At 34.0% G+C, this 18727-nt stretch overlaps 2 protein-coding genes and 1 long non-coding RNA gene across 3 annotated transcripts in view; 2 read left to right on the top strand and 1 right to left on the bottom strand.

Annotated features, from left to right (window-relative positions):
- slgA (proline dehydrogenase slgA) overlaps nucleotides 1-2870 on the top strand; it is a 37678-nt gene extending 34808 nt beyond the window's left edge. The window contains exons 7-11 of the mRNA XM_069116751.1: nucleotides 252-362; nucleotides 444-575; nucleotides 1115-1314; nucleotides 2158-2246; nucleotides 2597-2870. Coding sequence (XP_068972852.1) covers nucleotides 252-362; nucleotides 444-575; nucleotides 1115-1314; nucleotides 2158-2246; nucleotides 2597-2802 — 738 coding nt within the window. The 3' untranslated portion in view covers nucleotides 2803-2870. The remainder of the gene's footprint in view (nucleotides 1-251; nucleotides 363-443; nucleotides 576-1114; nucleotides 1315-2157; nucleotides 2247-2596) is intronic.
- A 2603-nt stretch (nucleotides 2871-5473) lies between these two features.
- Nucleotides 5474-18298, bottom strand: LOC138181692 (protein unc-93 homolog A). The gene is made up of 9 exons (XM_069116752.1): nucleotides 17978-18298; nucleotides 15438-16097; nucleotides 11191-11563; nucleotides 10586-11010; nucleotides 9984-10189; nucleotides 8995-9386; nucleotides 8730-8862; nucleotides 8323-8460; nucleotides 5474-8268 (listed from the first exon to the last, which is right to left on the bottom strand). The coding sequence occupies exons 3-9, from the start codon at nucleotides 11380-11382 to the stop codon at nucleotides 8048-8050; spliced, it is 1707 nt and encodes a 568-aa protein (XP_068972853.1). The 5' UTR covers nucleotides 11383-11563; nucleotides 15438-16097; nucleotides 17978-18298; the 3' UTR covers nucleotides 5474-8047.
- Nucleotides 14191-15442, top strand: LOC138181700 (uncharacterized). The gene is made up of 3 exons (XR_011173578.1): nucleotides 14191-14286; nucleotides 14819-15009; nucleotides 15199-15442. It is a non-coding gene; the product is annotated as an uncharacterized LOC138181700 (long non-coding RNA).
- Nucleotides 18299-18727: the final 429 nt, after the last annotated feature.

Here is an 18727-nt window from a genome sequence, read left to right as displayed (position 1 = left end):
AAATGTGAAGTGGTCAATTAATCATGATCTTATATCTTGCGAGATATTTGCAAGATAACGGTCCAAAAAATTGGTAAAATCTATTTGGAAGTAGTTCAAAGTTATATACTAACTCTGGCATAAGACACCCTGTGTTCAATAAAATGGAAAGCCTCCGATACTTCCATTATTTATTATAGAAAATACAATGAGGAGATTTAGAAGAGTTTAGTTTTCGTTAGCAAAGATAGAATTGCTAACTTTCATTACAGGTGGCCGATAAATTAGACGTACGTATAATGATAGACGCCGAACAAACGTATTTCCAACCTGCGATATCGCGGTTAACGTTGGAGATGATGCGCAAGTACAATACACATAAGGTAAACGTTTTGCTTCCGTAGATGAGATATAATCACTTAGTAAATTTTCAGTGGTCTAAATCCAAATGGTCTACTCCCTAGGCCGTGGTGTTCAACACATACCAGACATACTTGCAAGAAGCTTATAATGAAGTGAAGACGGATCTGGAACAAGCTGAACGTCAGAATTTCTACTTCGGTGCTAAACTCGTCCGTGGCGCTTACATTGAACAGGTAATCCTTCATTGAGTGATTTACACCGACAATTTTGCAGCTGACAATTTTTTCTGCGTACAATTACTGTATAAGATAGAAAAATTAAATTCAATTGCCGCAGGATTTACTGGGACAGCGGTACAAACCAGGACGATTTGTTTTAAAGTATTATTTCTCTAATTAATTAATATTAAAAATTTGTGTTATGATTTATAAATTTTATTTTATAAAATTATAATTTATTTCTTGAAAACAAAACATGTTGAAAGCTATACAGTGGTTTACGAAAGTATTTAAACGCTTGTAGAAATTAAATTGTCGTGTACTGTAAATAGCAAATTTTGTGTTTTCAATTTCTTGAACAGTAATTTTTGCAGGTCCAATAAAACTTACAAATGGTAATGTATTTATCTATGTGTGAATGTATATGACAGAAACATAATCGATTGTAACTTAGGAAAAGACGTAGTTTTAAATCAGTGATTGTGAGTAGGTTAAAGTGACTGTATTGTACTGATTAAAAACTTGGGATAAATTTCTTGAAATTATAAATGTAGGAAAGAGCCAGAGCAGCAGCAATGGGTTACCCTGATCCAACGAATCCTTCATTCGAAGCTACAACCGAGTCTTATCATAGGACTCTAATGGAGTGCTTAAGGCGAATGAAACAGTACAAAGACAAAGGAGAGGATCCAAAGAAAATTGGTATTATGGTTGCATCTCACAATGAGGATACAGTACGTTTCGCAATAGAAAAGTACGTATTACAGAATATTTTCTATGAATTTTTAAAATATACAGTATATGTTTGATTTAAATATATACACACACAATTATTTTCATTCAACTTCCAATGTCTTTTAATAGCTTGAATAAGAATTACATACATTATCATTCATAAGTATTTGGACACCTGGTCCAATTTGATCAAAAAGTTGATATTTCTATTGTACATATTGTCATAGTTATGATTGAAGAACATTTCTCTGCTTTCTAGACTCTACTTCTGTACTATTGTTCTTTAACATTCGTCATAACGGGGACCAAATGCTCTGCTAAACTTAAACTGAAACAAGGAACATACCTATATTGCTCAAGTTTCGTATTTCGCTAATGGATCGCTAATAGATCGCTAATAGATCGCTAATAGATCGCTAATAGATAGTTGTCGCTTCATAAAATCTGTATAAACTTTTAAGTTGTGCTTAAAGACGCATATTTCAATCACTCTAATATTCCGACATTGAAGTCATTTAACTCAGTTATCACCGCAGGATAGCAATTTTCATCCATTTTCGATTATATATATTGCTTTTCTGTCTATATTATATAAATACTATCTATTGCCTTTATCAATATTTAATAACTATATATGTAGTTCCTTAAAATGAGATTAAAGGCCAAAATTAGATTAAAGAGTTTCACTTACAATATATTTTGTTTATTAGCAATAATTAGAAATGTGTATGTGTGTCCAAATATATACTTATGGATGATAGCGTATATGTATATGTAAGACATAAATTGGACATACTATTTATTATGTAATTATTTAGGCTACTATTATTTATTAAGATATTCTAAATATGTTATAAAATAGAATGAAGGAGATAGGAATCTCACCAGAGGATAAGGTGATTTGTTTCGGCCAATTGTTCGGAATGTGCGACTACATAACATTCCCACTCGGTACGTATCTTTATTTCTTCTGTACTTAATGGACTGTCGATATTTATACATTCATTGAAAATGTTTAAGACATAATAGTGCACAGAATGCATATAATATGCAAAAATATGTAACATGTCTAAAGTATAATCTTTATATAATGGGTATCGACTCTACTTATAATATTTAAAAATTGAAACAAATGTTTGCTTACGTTACATATTTCCAATTGTATCCATAAAAGTATGAATTTATATAAAAATCTGTAGTCTTTAATAATAAAGATTTAAGAAAGCTTTTCTAACTCTCCAGAATAAAATATTATTGATATTATAAATTTTGAATATTTAACATTAAAACTTAAATTTTAGGTCAGTCTGGATACTCAGCATACAAATATATCCCTTACGGTCCAGTGAAAGAAGTATTACCATATTTGTCTCGACGCGCACAAGAGAACCGAGGTATACTTAAGAAAATCAAGAAAGAGAAACGCCTGCTGTTATCCGAAATTATGAGGCGTCTCGTGACTGGGAAGATATTTTACAAACCGAAGGGAAATTATACTCCCGTCTGAGCAGCTGGTCGTTTTATTTGCACAGACAGATTTTAAATATCAAATTTAAGTAGTGATTGTAAATTATTAATTAAAGAAAAAAAAAGACTTTTGTGGTATGCAGAACAAACGCACGCGCGTGAGAGTGACTGGAAGAAATATGCAGTGTTATTCATTATACAAAATTGCCTTAGTGTGAATACTATCAAGTGCAAAACTGCTCAATATCGCACCATATGGTAGAACTATGTTCATTGCTCGTTATGTTTATATTAATTGAAAGAAGAAGGCTCTTCTCAGCGACGCGTTATTACTTTTATAAATAGGGAGCACATTTTACGCTTTATTAATAAATATCATATTCAATATCACATAATCGTGTATATGTTATATTGAATATGTACATTTTTAATAATGATTTTTTTATAAAAAAAGCAAAAAACAAATTGAGAAAGATACTTGAGATATTAGTATCGAACAGTCTCATTTGTAAAGACCTTTAATATTTTGCTTTTTTTATAAGTTTCTACAAAGTAGTTTTTAAAGCTCAATCGATAAATTGCAAACCGAAACAAGATATGTCTTTTTTGCCTGAAACATATTGTAGTTCTGTATTTTATATTTTATTTAAGAATCTCGTAGTGCGTGTGTGCACGATTATTTATAGCGAATGTGTTTGAATATATGTTGACATACTTTATTATTCATTTGATGTTACATATATACATATATATGTACGATTCTCCATATGAAAGTATAGAATAATCATCAAATGAAATTAATATAGCATGTGCTGTATTTAATTAAGTTAAAATACTCGCGTGGGATAAACATTCGCTACTATATAGTTCCATAATATTTTATGCGTAGTTACCAGGAACAGATATTACCAAAGTTGCTAGTATTGGCAAATTACGAGTCATAAATGTTTTCTATTTGATCACAAAGTGTTTGTACATTATTTAGAAAAAAATTGCTCCCGTAATTTGTTAATAAGTAAATATTTGGAAATATTTGGCAGAATTTTGTTAAGTTTCTGGTACGAGTGAACAATGATGTAAGAGCCATTTTATTTGTGCAATTACTACGCATGTTGAAAGAAAGTTAAGTGATATTGGGCCGAAATAGCGATGAACTGTGGAACTTGGAATTGAAGGAAAATATATAAATAATTAATGACGTTGTATAAGTTTTTAATTCGTTATGGTTCAGCCTAATATTACTTTTCTCAGCAGACGAGATAATAATATTCATGAACATTGATATAGCTTATACACAATTCTTAATCAATTTTCTTTTTAAGAAAACTAAATACCAAGAAAGCTTTATAATTTATAAACAATAAATTTTTGTCGAGTTTCAATTCATTGTTTTACATATCAAATGACGAATCCTGTGCTTTCGCTCAGTTCGAATTTATTTATAAAAAAAGAACGTATAATAGCGTTCGCACAAATTGAGTAGTAAATTTTTTTGTTCCATAACATTTCAACGTTCGAACGAAACATAATCGTCGCTAGCAATGAAAATAATTCGACATGTGGTGGATAATTTTCCACGCAGTTGAATAACACTTCAATATTTCCTCATCAGTATTTTTTTTGTAGAGATCAAAATAGTATGTTTTTGCCCTGTAGCATCTCCTTTTTGCTAAACTTTACGTCTGTTTTCAACAGATCCTATCTCTCATTTTTATGATATATACGAACGTACAATTTTTCATGATCTCTTGTGTTCATTACGTTTGTGTCGTAATTGCGTTCGAAACTGTGTATATGTAGTCTGTATTTTCCAAACATTTAAGAGAAGTATTATGTTTTGTAGGACAGTTATTTCTTTAAGGTGTGGCAGTTCTTTTAATTGAGATTAAGCAAAAAGTCTCGAAGAAACCATGTTATATTTACACACCTAAGAGGAAGAAATTGAATCGATGAATAAAGGGGCATTGTTAAAGTTATACATGCTATAGCTAAATGTTTTTATGTGGCTAATGGTATGTTGGATGCGAGTGACTTAGGTATAATTCTATTTGTTATATTTTAGTGTTCGACTGTCACGTCGATACATTAATTAATTTCTGTATGTCTCGTGATGATGACAATAATTTAGATAGTTAATGTTATTAAAGAAACTTGTATGCTATAAGTATAAAGCTATAATGCCATGATGGGTCGCATTTGTCATCACCATTGAAGTAGAATTTATACGGGGCAATGACACGAGACTAATAAAAGGGATGAGTAGTGAAGAAAGTGAAGATATAGTTATTATCCTCGTGTGTGATACATATTACACGAGTCAATACATAATTATACGAAGTAACGTTCATTACCAAGGATATGCATTCTACTGCCAGAACGAACTTATAAAAAATACTTTCTCTTGGCTGAATACTATGAAAAATACCTACCTGTGTGTGTGAATAATATATTTATGATGAAAGTAATACAATATAGTGTTTACTATGTCGTTTTTAACAGTCAATGTTGTTAGCATCTATTTATGTGTAGCTCACATAAATGTAATCTAAAAAGCAGAAGTAATATTCTCTCTAATAATGTTCTCATGCAATTTACCTTCATTCGGAGAGAGACTTCATTACATACATATACGTATGTGTATATAAATCGAAATCTTGTTTTGGGATTATAAGCCTGTCAAAGAAGAAGATTGATTAAAACATCGATCGATATAAAATAAGATAATATTTATTATTTCACGAAATACAGTTAATATATGCCTCTCCAGTACCATTTCTAAATCCATGCTTGTATACTAGGACAGGAACATTTCGCTTCCATTTGTTTTCTTCTGTTATAGAATTCACCGTAACATAAGTTCGGTTCAAATATTTGGGAATTCTTATTTGAATCAAAATGAGCAAATTTATTGCTAAAGATTTTTATATTGAATTTCTCACTGGTTTTGGAAGTAGCGTTCCTTGTCCTAGTCTTTGCAACAATTAACAAATCTCTTTCTTTTGTATTTTTTCGACACTTTCCAAAGTGTTCTTTTGTTCTTATATCTCTGCTTATACGGATTCTTAATTAATTATATAATTTATTTCAAGATTGCAAAATATATTGGTATACATACAAATATGATACTATTATATGAATTAATTTGGTTATGTTTTGGTTTGAACGCGTTATGCATGAATTAATACAAATTATCAGTCATACAATCGGAAATTATGGCAACAAGAAAAGCGACTTTGCGCTTGAAAATCTTTCATGGTAAACTTACAAATAGTCCGGCTATTCGTGTCTCTTCTTAATTTTATAAATTATGAAATATTCTCATATAAATACCTATCTGCTAAATTACCATCAAACATGTGTCGATGTTTTACTTTTGTAACAATTATTCAAGATAACATGTGTTAATTTGTATTTAAAGTTCCTCTCATATATCAATATTACAATGTCCTTAGTTTAAAATTTATCAATAAAATGCAACTCTGTATTATTTCATGGAATTATACAAGTTATAGCTTTTATACAGAAAAGATACCTATAAGAAGCGTAACTAAATGTACATTCATGATATGGTGAATACGTTGAAAGATAACGTGGTAAAAAATACGATAAATATCGAGCATTTTACGTATTACACTTATTTGGTCGTTATGTACAGGACAGAATGGATCACGTGTGCTACAATTTCATCCTTTCAAATATAATTAGCGAAGTAACAAATAACATTTTTATAATACAGAAAAATAGGACAAATTTTGTATGTTGGAAAAAAGTTTCATTAACATTTATCTTTTTAATGTTATTAATTAATTAATTATTGACTTAGGATTATTCGATTCCCTTTGAAGTTCATAATCAGTGATACTTTATGCTTTAGCTTGATAAATAGAGTAATATTGGCTTTCTCGTCGAAGCATTATTTTTTTTCTTTTTTTCTAAATTAAGATATTCCTTTTTAATAAAAAAACGTTTCATTTGTACAACGAATTCTTATGTTAATTTATTTTCTCGTGTGAATGATAAACTTTGGTATTAATTGTAGTAGAATTAGAATCGAACTATGTTATAGCTGTACTTACGTTCAAGTATCTTATAGCTAGATTTTCATTTCGATTCTGTGACACAGGGCAGACGTGGTTTACAATCTCCTTTTTTTTTTCTATTTTCGCAAGATTAAAATTAATTTGGTTTTTTTGAAAGACATCAGGTACGTTTCGACGGTTAAACGTCAGTTATAATGATTTGTCAGAAAGATACTACTATGATTAGTATATTCGATCGTTAATTATTTATATTCTGCTATCGCTCAGTCTTGTACGATGCCGGTTTATCGATCGTACCGTGGCGGATTAAGAAATTGTCCGCAAAAGTATTTATTTACTTATATCTTTTGCTACATGAAAAATTTCATGTATAATATTCTCTTCGTTCCATTCAACTTGAAGAAAGACTTTAATTTACCCAGTATTTGATACATTGTATTTGGAATACAATTTAACTAGGTACACAGATTCATTATTATTTGTTATTAATACATCTTGTGAAATGATTGAAAGGTATCCAGATTTTAACTTAAATTGGAAAATGTAAGGTGTAAATTTTCCCTTTTTTGAAGTTTTTTGATTACGTTTTTGATGAATATATTCTTATTAATTTTTCTTGTGTTTTCCTTAATTTTTGTGTTACATATAAAGCTATAATAATCCTTTGTAGGAACATATAATATATTTTAAACGTTCTGTATAAAAGAATATCTGCATGTATAAAAACTCATCATACATTCATCTCTATTGCAAATTATAGTTAAAATTTATGGTTATATTACAGAGTTAAAATTGTAAAACACTTAAAGAAAAAAAAAACACACAAGAAAATAGTTAAATTTGTAAAATTCAGAATTGTGATCGTTCCTTTAGCTCAGATTATAAAATTTAAACGAAAGATATTGCAAACTTCCAAAAGATTTAGCCTTATTAAGAGACAGGAAGAACACTGCTTTCCTCATTTGCGATACTCGCTCTATGATTATCTGCAGTCGAAGAAGAAGGCTGAGGCTCAGTATCTTTTGCGCTTACATTTTGTTTAGTATTACAAGTAAAAGCAACGCTGTTTGCTCTTCGTCGCGTGCGCAATTTTGTCATAGTTGCAGCTTGTTCTATGAAAATATTTCTGTTTCTGTTGTGTCTTCTTGTCCTTCTTAAGCCGAATGGAACGAACTTATCTCAATCTCTATAACGTGCCTCTGTTTTGATATTTGATCCATGATCATTGGTAGTTGGATCTCCCAGTCACAATGGTGCCAAACTTTTCCCTCTCTTGGCCAGTCTAACCTCTAACCATCCGTAAGGAAGCACTGAGAGAATTAGCACACCGGAAAGGCCAAGTACTCTAAGTCGTGTGCAGACCAGTCCGTGTAAACCAAGAGTAAGTGCAAGACCAAGCCATTTCCAGAAGAGGGACGTCGATAGAGGTCCTTGCCAAGAGTTTGGGTATAAACCCATTACCAGAGCTAAAAATTGAATAAGGTAATATCGATGCTTACATTATGTAATGAAAAACTTACTGTATATTAGAGTTTCCCAAATAGAGTTGCAGACTCCCCAGGCAGCAGATATAACATGAAAAAGTGCTGGGTCATCACCAGATGGTCTCCAGGTGGTCAAGACCAGCAGTAAACATGCATGGAATACAAATCCTACAACTGTTGAACAAAATATCATGAGTACAATTTACTATAACAATAAGATGGATTTTTACGTATTTGCGAGAAGTTTAGATGCCTAATAATGCGGAGACCGTACATGATACGCGAAGATATATAAAATTTTCAAAATAATCTTCTTATTACGAAATGAACCTCTGCTTCGTTTTCCACTTATTCTATGATTATTCGATCTTTGGTTCTAGTCATAATCACAAAAATATGAATTTGCACGAAGATCTGCAATTTAATTATAACATGTTACTCACCTACGACGAAATATCTTTTAATATGTCGTAGTAACATCGATAGGGTGACATCAGCAAGAGCTTGTAAGGAAGCTAGCGCTAAAAAACTGATCGTTACTGTGCTAGCTCCTCCCAGGGCGCAGACTACGTATGCCTGTTAAGAAATAATTAAATATTCGCCATGTATCGTAATATAATATATAAATACATTTTATATAAATAACGATATTCAAGCAATATTATAAACGAAGTTGAAAGAAAAAATTGAGATATATATTACACTCACTTCTATAAAATCAGCATAGATGAAACCCTGTTCAAGTCCGATGAAAAGTGTCAGTGGTGCAGCTAACTGTAATTTAGGATCTAGGAACGCAGCTTTCACAGATTGCAGAATATTTTGAATGCTGTGCTTTTCATTTACACTCTGTGGTTCCTTCATTCGAGAGTCGAGAAAAGCGCACGATATACCTAATCCTAATACAGCAAGACCCAGCCATATGCTGACCAATATTTGCGATGTACCAGATGATAATGTAGGTAAATTAATTGTGCTATTATATAGATAAATTTCTTCTGGACAGTACTCTGCTCCACACTTGTCATTTATCTCACTGCTTACTGTATTAAGAGGTACCAAGTCTGTTAATTTTACAAGTATGGCAGCGATTAAACAACCTAAAAATATAAAATTTTACTTATATTTAATCGTAGTACAGCAGGTCAGCTGAATGGAATAACCAGATATCTGTCTTATTTTATTTATTGTTGTACGAAGACACTTTTCAGGGGAAAGTTACATTATTTCCTTTCCTTGCTTTTCATATGAAAAGTTTTATAAAATTATCGTTGAAATATCTTTTAAACTATGCATTTTTGGACACAAGTACTTTAACACTTTTATATAGAGATTAAAAAAAGCTCATCGATCGGTGTATAAAAAAATTCCATTAAAAGAGAGGTACTGACGACCTTGAAATCTGCTTAAAAATCGATTCGAAGAAGACATTCCTTCGGTCATTGTATAATAAAACAGATATTCCGTGATATTATCTAGCTGGTCTTATACGTATGAGAAGAAAAGAAAATATTTATTCATTTTGGACATTCGTCGTTAGCGATACGATGTATCGAATTAATTACCTTACATAGATTCTAAATACACAATGCTATGATATCTTTAAATTTGTGCGTTTCAATATACACAGTACAGTTGCACGACTAGTATAGAAAAGTCTTGTATAATATAATATTTAATTTGGATAATATCCATACCCAATGCGAGACCTATGTCTTCTGCTAATTTGATTCCTCGATTAAGTCTTCTTAGAAGGCACTCGCGTCTTGTTTCGTCAGGATCCTCGGGATCGACGCACACCAGAGCTAAACTCGTCGCTGAAGCATTTACATGTGAAACTCTTGCTATGAAATTTGGACTCATACAAGCACCGAGCATCGCGTAACTAGGTAATAATATGTACCTATTAACAAACAAATAAAATATATATTATTTATTTATTTATATATCTACCTCCCCTCTTGTCCACTCTATTCTATCGCACTACCTTACTTATAATAAAATATATAAAATAATAACGTTATGACGTGACTGGACCATGGATATTTATGCAAATTCATATCTTTATGAATATGATTTAAAACATGGAATTTATGTAAAGAGCTGTTTTATCTACCAAAAACGATAAATATTAACTATATATCTTGATATTTCACATCTTTTTTCCATACTACGCTTATTCTGTGTACTCTTGCGCCATCGGTATATATTTCCCAATATAAATAAATGCATAAAAATCCGCAGTGTTTTGAAACTACATTTCTATGCTATCTAGCAGGATTTATTCTACTATATGTACCACTTTGGATATAAATGCAATCCCACGAAAATAGTGGTAGCCACGTGACTAGAGCTTATGGCGAGGTTCGTCCCGAATCTCTGTACGAGGATTGGCGCGAAGCAACTGGTAATCGTCGCGATTGCGTAAAGTAGAGCGAGCAACATCGGTCCTAGTTGAGGATTAAAGGTGCCGAGGCCGGCCTGTAATGGGAATATCGGCAGCGTAGCGGCTGAACAGCTCGCGTGTCCTAACAGAAGAGCAGCGCAGTGCCTCAAAATGGCTTTCTTCGGTGGTCTAGGACCGGAAGGAGCTGCCCTTACGGCGGCGATCAATCGACGAACGGACGACGCTCCTGCCGATGAATTCATCGAGTCTCGTCGACGCCACGATAATGCAGATGTCCTCGTTGACCGACAGGAGATGGGAGAATATGCTGCCATATGCTGTAAACCAGAATTTTAATAACACATAAATTGCGCAACTGATGCGTGTTGCCAAGCATAGTAGGGACACTGTCCTTAGAGCAGGAGGACGTGGAAATCATCAACTATCAAGAAAGTGATATATATTTTGTATATCCTGTACGATTTTCAGATACGTTTAATACGTTGTTACGTATTTACCTCTAACATAGCATCATTGTCCCACAAGGCATGATGGTGTCCACTGCTTCTAGCGCGTCTATGTGTGTGTGCTAAAGGCGGAGGCTGAGCTGGCAGTCGTATGGGTCCCAAACCACCGATCGGAGCCGGTCTATAAGCAGGACTTTCGAGTTTGTCCTTCGACAACTCGTGAAGATTTGGCAGCGAGCCCATGATTGCAATATCTCGTCCGTTTTTTCACTTTACTCCGTTCGATTTATCTCTTTAAAATCGCATCGACACGTTTTCGATTCTCTAGAGAATCATTGCCAAGGAAACACGCGACCGTTACCATCGTTGCAATTCCTTTTTTGCTCTTCCGCCTTCCATTCGTTCACCCGCTGGTTACCTGCACCTGAAACGATAGAAAATCTCGTTGAGTAACAGTGGCTGTAGAAGGTATTTGCACACCGTTCTATCTGCCACAGCAAGAACATATCAAGTTACGTATCGTTCAGTAGTACGTGCGTTTATACGACTAGAAAAATTTGCAACTGTAAAAATGAAACCTACAGACCTTGATAAAATGGCACTGAATTGGAAATTAAGGGGGGAGGGGGGTAAGGTTAATTCGTACAAAAATAAGGCATGTTTTTGTGAATTATTTCCGACGACACAGTTAAAATCTCGTTATTAAAACCAATGGTACATTAAAGTATGACATTCGAAGAATATTGTATACAATTTTCACGGAGAAATATTAAAAAATACGGCAATGGCAGCAATTATTCGGACGTGTCTCGGGAAAAAGTAGAATTGCTCATAACTTGGTGCTGGATCATCCGAAATGAAAAAATCAAAATTCATTCGTTAGGTAACAGTTTTCCCCAGGTAACGCTGGGAGGGTTTTTCGAAATTTCAATTTTTCACTTTTTTGGAACACTTTGAAGGGATAAGTTAGCCGATTTTGCGAAAATTTCTGGCTAATTTTCCCTTCAAAGTGTTCCAAAAAAGTGAAAAATTGAAATTTCGAAAAACCCTCCCAGCGTTACCTGGGGAAAACTGTTACCTAACGAATGAACTTTGATTTTTTGATTTCGAATGATTCAGCACCAAGTTAAAAGGGACACCGCAATTATACTTTTTTCCGAGACACGTCCGAATAATTGCTGCCATTGCCGTATTTTTTAATATTTCTCCGTGAAAATTTTATACAATATTCTTCGAATGTCATACTTTAATGTACTATTGGTTTTAATAAAAAGATTTTAACTGTGTCGTCGGAAATAATTCACAAAAGCATGCCTTATTTTGTACGAATTAACCTTACCCCCCCCCCCCCCTTAAGGGTATGTGGGAACTTGTCTTCTAGCAACTGGTATGTTGGGTATATCGGGATTTGAATGAAAGCATTCGAACGTTCAGCTAATTTATCTTACGAATGCATTATGCGTGTTGTACGAAATTGTATATGGTAAGAGGAATTGCAAAATAGTAAATCGTAGTCCGATAAAATTTGGCTCTTACGTTAAACTTGATATTATTATTTAATAAATTCAGAATAATTCGCATGACAAATTAATCACGATGAAATTGTCTTTCGTTAGGTTATGGTACCTTCGAAGCCTTTAATTCTGTCGTTCTACGAATGAAGCGCTTTACGATCAGGCAAAATGCAGTCACAAAGGTATTCGAATATTATCAGCATATTATCTACGAAACATATCATATACGAAACCTTTTAAAACTGTATCAGTAGCGTAATGGGACACGATTATCACGGTTGTACGGGTAAAATATAAAACCAACTGGAACACGTATGTGGAAAATACAAAACAACTTGTTAATACATATCCGATAAAAAAGAAAATAGTACAGATAGCGTAAGTAGTCGCCCCAAACGCGCAACGAGTGCTAAATATTATCGCGTTAAATATTAAGGCTTGACAATACAATGAACTCTAGCAAATACCACAAAGTATATGCTTTTATGCGCAAAGTATATGAATTTCATGATGTTTCGTGTAAAATACACAGGTATATTCGTAAGAAATTGAAGCAAGATGAAACAAGATGAAGCGAGATGAAGCGAGATGAAGTAAGATGAAGCGAGATGAAACAAGATGAAACAAGATGAAACGAGATGAAACAAGATGAAGGAAGATGAAACAGGACGGAAGGAGATAAAATAAAACAAAGGTCGTGAAATTATACACATACCTCTCGTAAAATAAGAAACGATAAGTTAGTTAGCTGAAATTTCACGAAGTGTCCGAGTATTAATACGATTTACTATATATTAAAAGGTATTTTTTAAAAGACACGTTTGTTTTAAATAATTTGATTAGATTTTTGGTTAAGAGAATCAATATACGTCTTAATGTCGTACAGGTCGTTGCAGATGTTCGTTTATAAAACGATCAGTCGTTTCGCGTTTCTCGTTTTATGGCGATACACTGCAGGATTTTGCATGATTTATCTGGCAATTCTTGGAGTGCAGACTCGTCAATTATGTAAGGGATGGGAAGAGAACAGAGAGACGAGGCAAAGATGAAACGAACGGAGATAGAAATGCCGTAGCTGCTAACGGAACCTTGAACGAGAACTTACAACGAAGGAACTGTTGGTATAATGAGCGTATCCGCGTTGACCTTGATATATCGGTCTGTGGAAGGATTTCGACGAATCGCGATGACGCGTCGATCGATGGATCGTTAGATCAAAAATGCAAAACAATGCAAATTACGTAGTTCGATAAATCTGTTTTCTGTACGTTTAAGTACGTACAACAGTGGCATATATATTTTGTTTAACGAGCGATGAATTAAACGGTAAATTATTTTGGATCTCGATGTCAACGAAGCATTTGAACGAGATACGTTTCTACGCTTTTTAAGTGTAAGGAAAGTTATAAAATATTATTATTAGCAAACGTTACTTTTACGTTACATTACAATTACTATTAGCAAAATAATCATTACAAATAGTAACAGATAAGTTCTTCGCAGGTTGGTAGGTTCTTCGTGGCATCAAGCACGTTTGAAAAATTATGTTTCTATCGTCGCGACACAGCAAGGAACAACATCGTTATTTCGCCGTAGAAAGTGACGCTTCGGAAGCTACAGAAATATTGGAACGGTGAATTATCCACTGCACTATATATCGACAAGTAGAGTCCGCACGTTTGTTCATTTATGGAAAATATAAAACCGTAAAAACGCACGGAATGCATATAACGCGCAAGAATATATAAAATACCTAAAGTAAAGCAGCGATCGTGGTAATATTTAAATGGAAAGTAAAATATTAGAAAGAAGCTGTATATAAATTTCACCTTTTTAGCTACGTTCATAGAAATATCAAATCGCATAAAAATCTGCAGTCTATCGATTAGACTCGATGTACACGTATAGTGGAACCAACCGCTTGCTTAAAAAGTAAAAATTAAACAAACGAATATAACGATCAAGAGTAATTGCTAGCCGTAGTATTGTAATTTTCTTTGTACTGTATATACGATGCGCTTGTCGCGCAGTACCGACTATCCAACTGTCGTTCAGTACCAAACAATCGGACGAGGATCAGCGCAAACGAAATATTTTTTTCATCTGTAAGTTCGATCAGTTTGTAACAGAAGTTAAATCAGAAATCGTTTGTTCTACTTTTTCAGAAAGACATCCGAAATTTCAAAGCAGGAAAAAGGAAAATGGTGACAGAGGTGGATACGAATGCGGCCTTGAAGCTGCTACTCGAAAATAAAATGGGCCAGAGGCGAACCGCTGAGGCTACCGATGTTACAAAAACGCGAAGGCCGAGATCCAATGCACAGACCAAGAAAATATTATTTATTTTACTCGTGATGTAGGTGAAAGTCTAATTCGAACAGAGATGCGTCTTCTGACATCCGAGTGATTTTTTTTTAACTTTGTTAATCGTTTAGACCGAAAAATCTACCAATGAAATAATTGGTCGGTCCTGAACGACAATTTTTCCTACAAATCGCAACATTTCTATCCTTGAAAATGACCAATTGTTATCGTTGAATTTCAGGAAATTAATTTCACTCTCTGTACGAAGTTCCATTCGTCCAGAAACTCGTTCTTCGAATTTTGATTTCTCCGCTGCAAGATACGAGGGAAAAGCTTACAACCATCGATACCTCGCAACTCTGCCCTGTGTTAAATTTCGTATCATTCGATAATACCTTCGCATGGCCATCAAAATGTTGTACAACGAAAACGGAAGAAAAGAAGGAAGGAAAGAAATTGAAAAAATCATGCAACACTTACTTTTCCACGGACGCGTTGCTCCATCGACCAACGTTCGCCATGGTCCTTCACCTACAAACCGATTAGCAGTTGGACCTCCGTCAAACTCATGCTCGATCCTCGAACCACCATACAATTGCTAATACGAAACACCAACTATCAATATTTTTCCACTATAAAACCAGAAAACCAGTCCGTAAACCAACTCGTCTCCTTCGAACACATATACTTTAATCGTCCGCTTGATTTTCTCCATAAAAATGTTTTATCGAATATCCAGTTGTCCCAGGTTTTCACTTCACTGTTCAAACTGAGTAGACGATTAATGTTTAGAATTTAAATTGAAATGTTTCGAGGACACGTATTCGAGTTTATCGGAAATCAGCTAAGATTATTTTCAATATCGTTTGCTCGATGCCACTCGATTCTTTTAGTATACTTTATCGGACCGACGTTATAGTAATTTTTGCAATTCGTTATTTTTTTCAGCGACACTGCGTAAGAAATCCAATTTCCATGAAAACTGGTTCAAATTGTACCGATTAGTTTTTAAAGGAACGGTCCGTGGTCTACTCGAATTCTTGAAATCATCTCCCTCTTATCGTTACGACAATTTTTAATTTTTATCTTCCACTTTTAACCAACACGATCAGAAATCCTCGATCGCTCTTCCAGTGGAACCTTGGAACAAGAAAAGTTTTGTTAAGTATATTCTCAATTTCGCGCGATCTTCGAATTTTTCGAAATTTGATTTCGAACACATTACGTCGAATATCGTTTCGAATATCAATTTGAATAATTTCAAATACTTCAAATACGATCTTTATTTCTCCAATGGAATTCTGAAAATGAAATTCCACCGTATTTCGAATATCTGAAACGGACGTTTCATTTTGGTACAAATTGGTCCAGATGATCGCGAATATCGTTTAAAGGAGCAATTTAAGGCGTACTCGGTTCCTTGAATCATCCACGTTGCAGCAATGATTTTTACTGTTTGATTCGAGTAATTCGGAATAGAAGATCCCCGCGTTTCTAAATGGAGCGTTCGAATAAGAAAAATTTCGATCTCATTTTTCGATTAATTCAAAATCCATCAGTTTCGAAGAAATGTTTAATATTATTAATATTATTTTTAATATTATTTTCAGTATCAATTTGGAATATTTTGTAAAGTTGAAAGTTAAAATCGAAATTCGTTCGAACGGAGCTTGCTTGGTCAAGTTACAGCGATGCTTATTTTCTACTTTCAACGAACGCGAGTAAGAAATTTTGCAACATCCATCCGATACAGATTGCTACGACTAACTTTTTAAAGGAGAAAAATTCCGATATATTTTATGGGATATTCTCTTCTCATCGTTCACCATGTATTTATATCACTTCCGTTGTGTATCGCAGCGATGATCGATAACCACATTAACGCGAGAAACCGCAACATCGAGTGAACGCAAACCAGGCAAATCGTTAGGAAAATCTGATACTATTCGCACATTAATTGAATTAACACTGTCAAGCGTTAAACTTCTCTACGATCTTCGATTTTCCCTCGAATCGTCCACGCTGTAACGACGACGTCTATTTTATAATATTTCTTTTTAGCGATACGAAGCACATTCGAGTATTGTCGTTTAAATCGCTTTGTCACATTCACCTTATAACGATAATTTTTCTTTTTTATTATTCTCCAAGTAACGAGTCCTGTCGCTTGAATCGTCGCTTCGTTATATTCGTCTTACGACAATCTTAATAAATCTATTCCATTCTCCAATTAAATATTCGAATAAGAGAAATTCCGATGTACTTTTTAATTTCATAAAAGCGTGTTTAATTTTGGTAAGAATTTATTGAAATTACTTTAAACATTGTTACGAACCAATCAGTTTCTTGCGTATTCCGTTTCTTTAAATCATCGCTGCTTCGTATGCGCAATAACAATTTTCATTTTTCGTTTAAGAAATCCTCTAAGAAATCACGTTTCGAACGGAGTATTCCGAATTCTCGACAAAGCGATCTTCGAACGAGAATTAATCAAATTTTTGACTATGCGTTCGATGCTGTCAATCAACTGAAAATTATTTAAAATTATTTTTGAATAATTCAGATTAATTTAAACAAAGGTAGTTGGCGGTATAAAACTATGAACCTATGATATCCAGCTTATTCGACATTTTTCAATAACGTTAAATTAGATGGTCGGTTACGCTTCGAACGAATACCTTCGAATAATCTTCGAATTTCACGAGAAATATTCTTACGTTTAACTTTTAATCGGCCCTCCCAATTACTTGTACGCGTATTTCATTTTTCCAACAATTAATTCACCGTTATATGGAATATCGTGGAAGGTGGTTTACGAATCCTCGAACAATTAACGTGCTTAACCGACACGATAAGAAATCCTCGTTCACTGTTCCCGGAATTTTCCAATTACATAAACTTTCGAGTGCTGAACACGTATTTCACTCCGGCGCAGATTAATCGACATTCCTTGGAATATTAATTCGAACGATTGAAATTAATTGAAATAATACGAACGAAGAAAATAATTTCTGCTATACCTGACTGCTTCGACGTATCACTTTACTATATCCACGTTACGACGATTCTCATTGTCCATGTAACACCAAAGAAGAAATACTCCGTTATCACGTTTCCAATAGCGTGGTTCTCAAGACGAGTAATCTTCCAATAAGACCGTAATTCCCATCTATCGTCGTATCTGTGATTTTTCTCCACACTCGATTACCTATTTTTAATTTTAACAAACGTTAGTTTACTCTTATATCCGATATTATTAAAGATACTAGTTTGCGGTGTGCCGAGGTCGTGCGAAGGGGTTGCAGTATTATTCGTCCAGGGAAAGTAAAACACGGAGCGCGACTCACCCCTCGGCTGGACTCGGTGTTGCTCGCCATCGTTCGTTCTCCCTTGATTCTCGCTATACTCTTGATATGGTCGATAACAGGGAGAGTGCGTATTGCATCCTTCCGTTTCTCCATTCTCCTGCGAACTTTTCAGGCGAATCTCGAGGCACGAGCCGCGCCGACCATTATTTTGCAGATTCGATTACGTTTCGGCGGAGAGAGGCTCGATAGATAGTAGAACGCTCGATACGGCAGGCATCGATCCGTTTTATTTATTTACGTTGGCAAATGATGTCAATTTGCGTGGAGATGCTGGTAGCCTAAGCGATACCAATGTATACGTTGTATCGGTATTCGTCGTCGTCGGTACGTTGGTGTATTGGTGGTAGAATCGCGGTATCGACGTTATTGTATCGACGGAAATTTCTTGAGAATATTTTTTGA

The sequence above is a fragment of the Bombus flavifrons genome, chromosome 7 (assembly GCF_040668555.2).
Source record: "Bombus flavifrons isolate JBK064 chromosome 7, iyBomFlav1_principal, whole genome shotgun sequence".
NCBI classification, from domain to species: domain Eukaryota; kingdom Metazoa; phylum Arthropoda; class Insecta; order Hymenoptera; family Apidae; genus Bombus; species Bombus flavifrons.
This window is presented reverse-complemented; position numbering and strand designations above follow the sequence as displayed.

Bases quoted from the DNA above. Each gene is read 5' to 3' on its own strand.
- LOC138181692 (XM_069116752.1), bottom strand. From the start codon at position 11,382: ATGGGCTCGCTGCCAAATCTTCACGAGTTGTCGAAGGACAAACTCGAA. The intron at 10,190-10,585 runs GTACATATAGTA...GTTTGTTAATAG, and splicing joins TTGCATTTATATCCAAAGTG to GTACATATTATTACCTAGTT. The intron at 8,461-8,729 runs GTGAGTAACATG...TTTGTTCAACAG, and splicing joins TAAAAGATATTTCGTCGTAG to TTGTAGGATTTGTATTCCAT.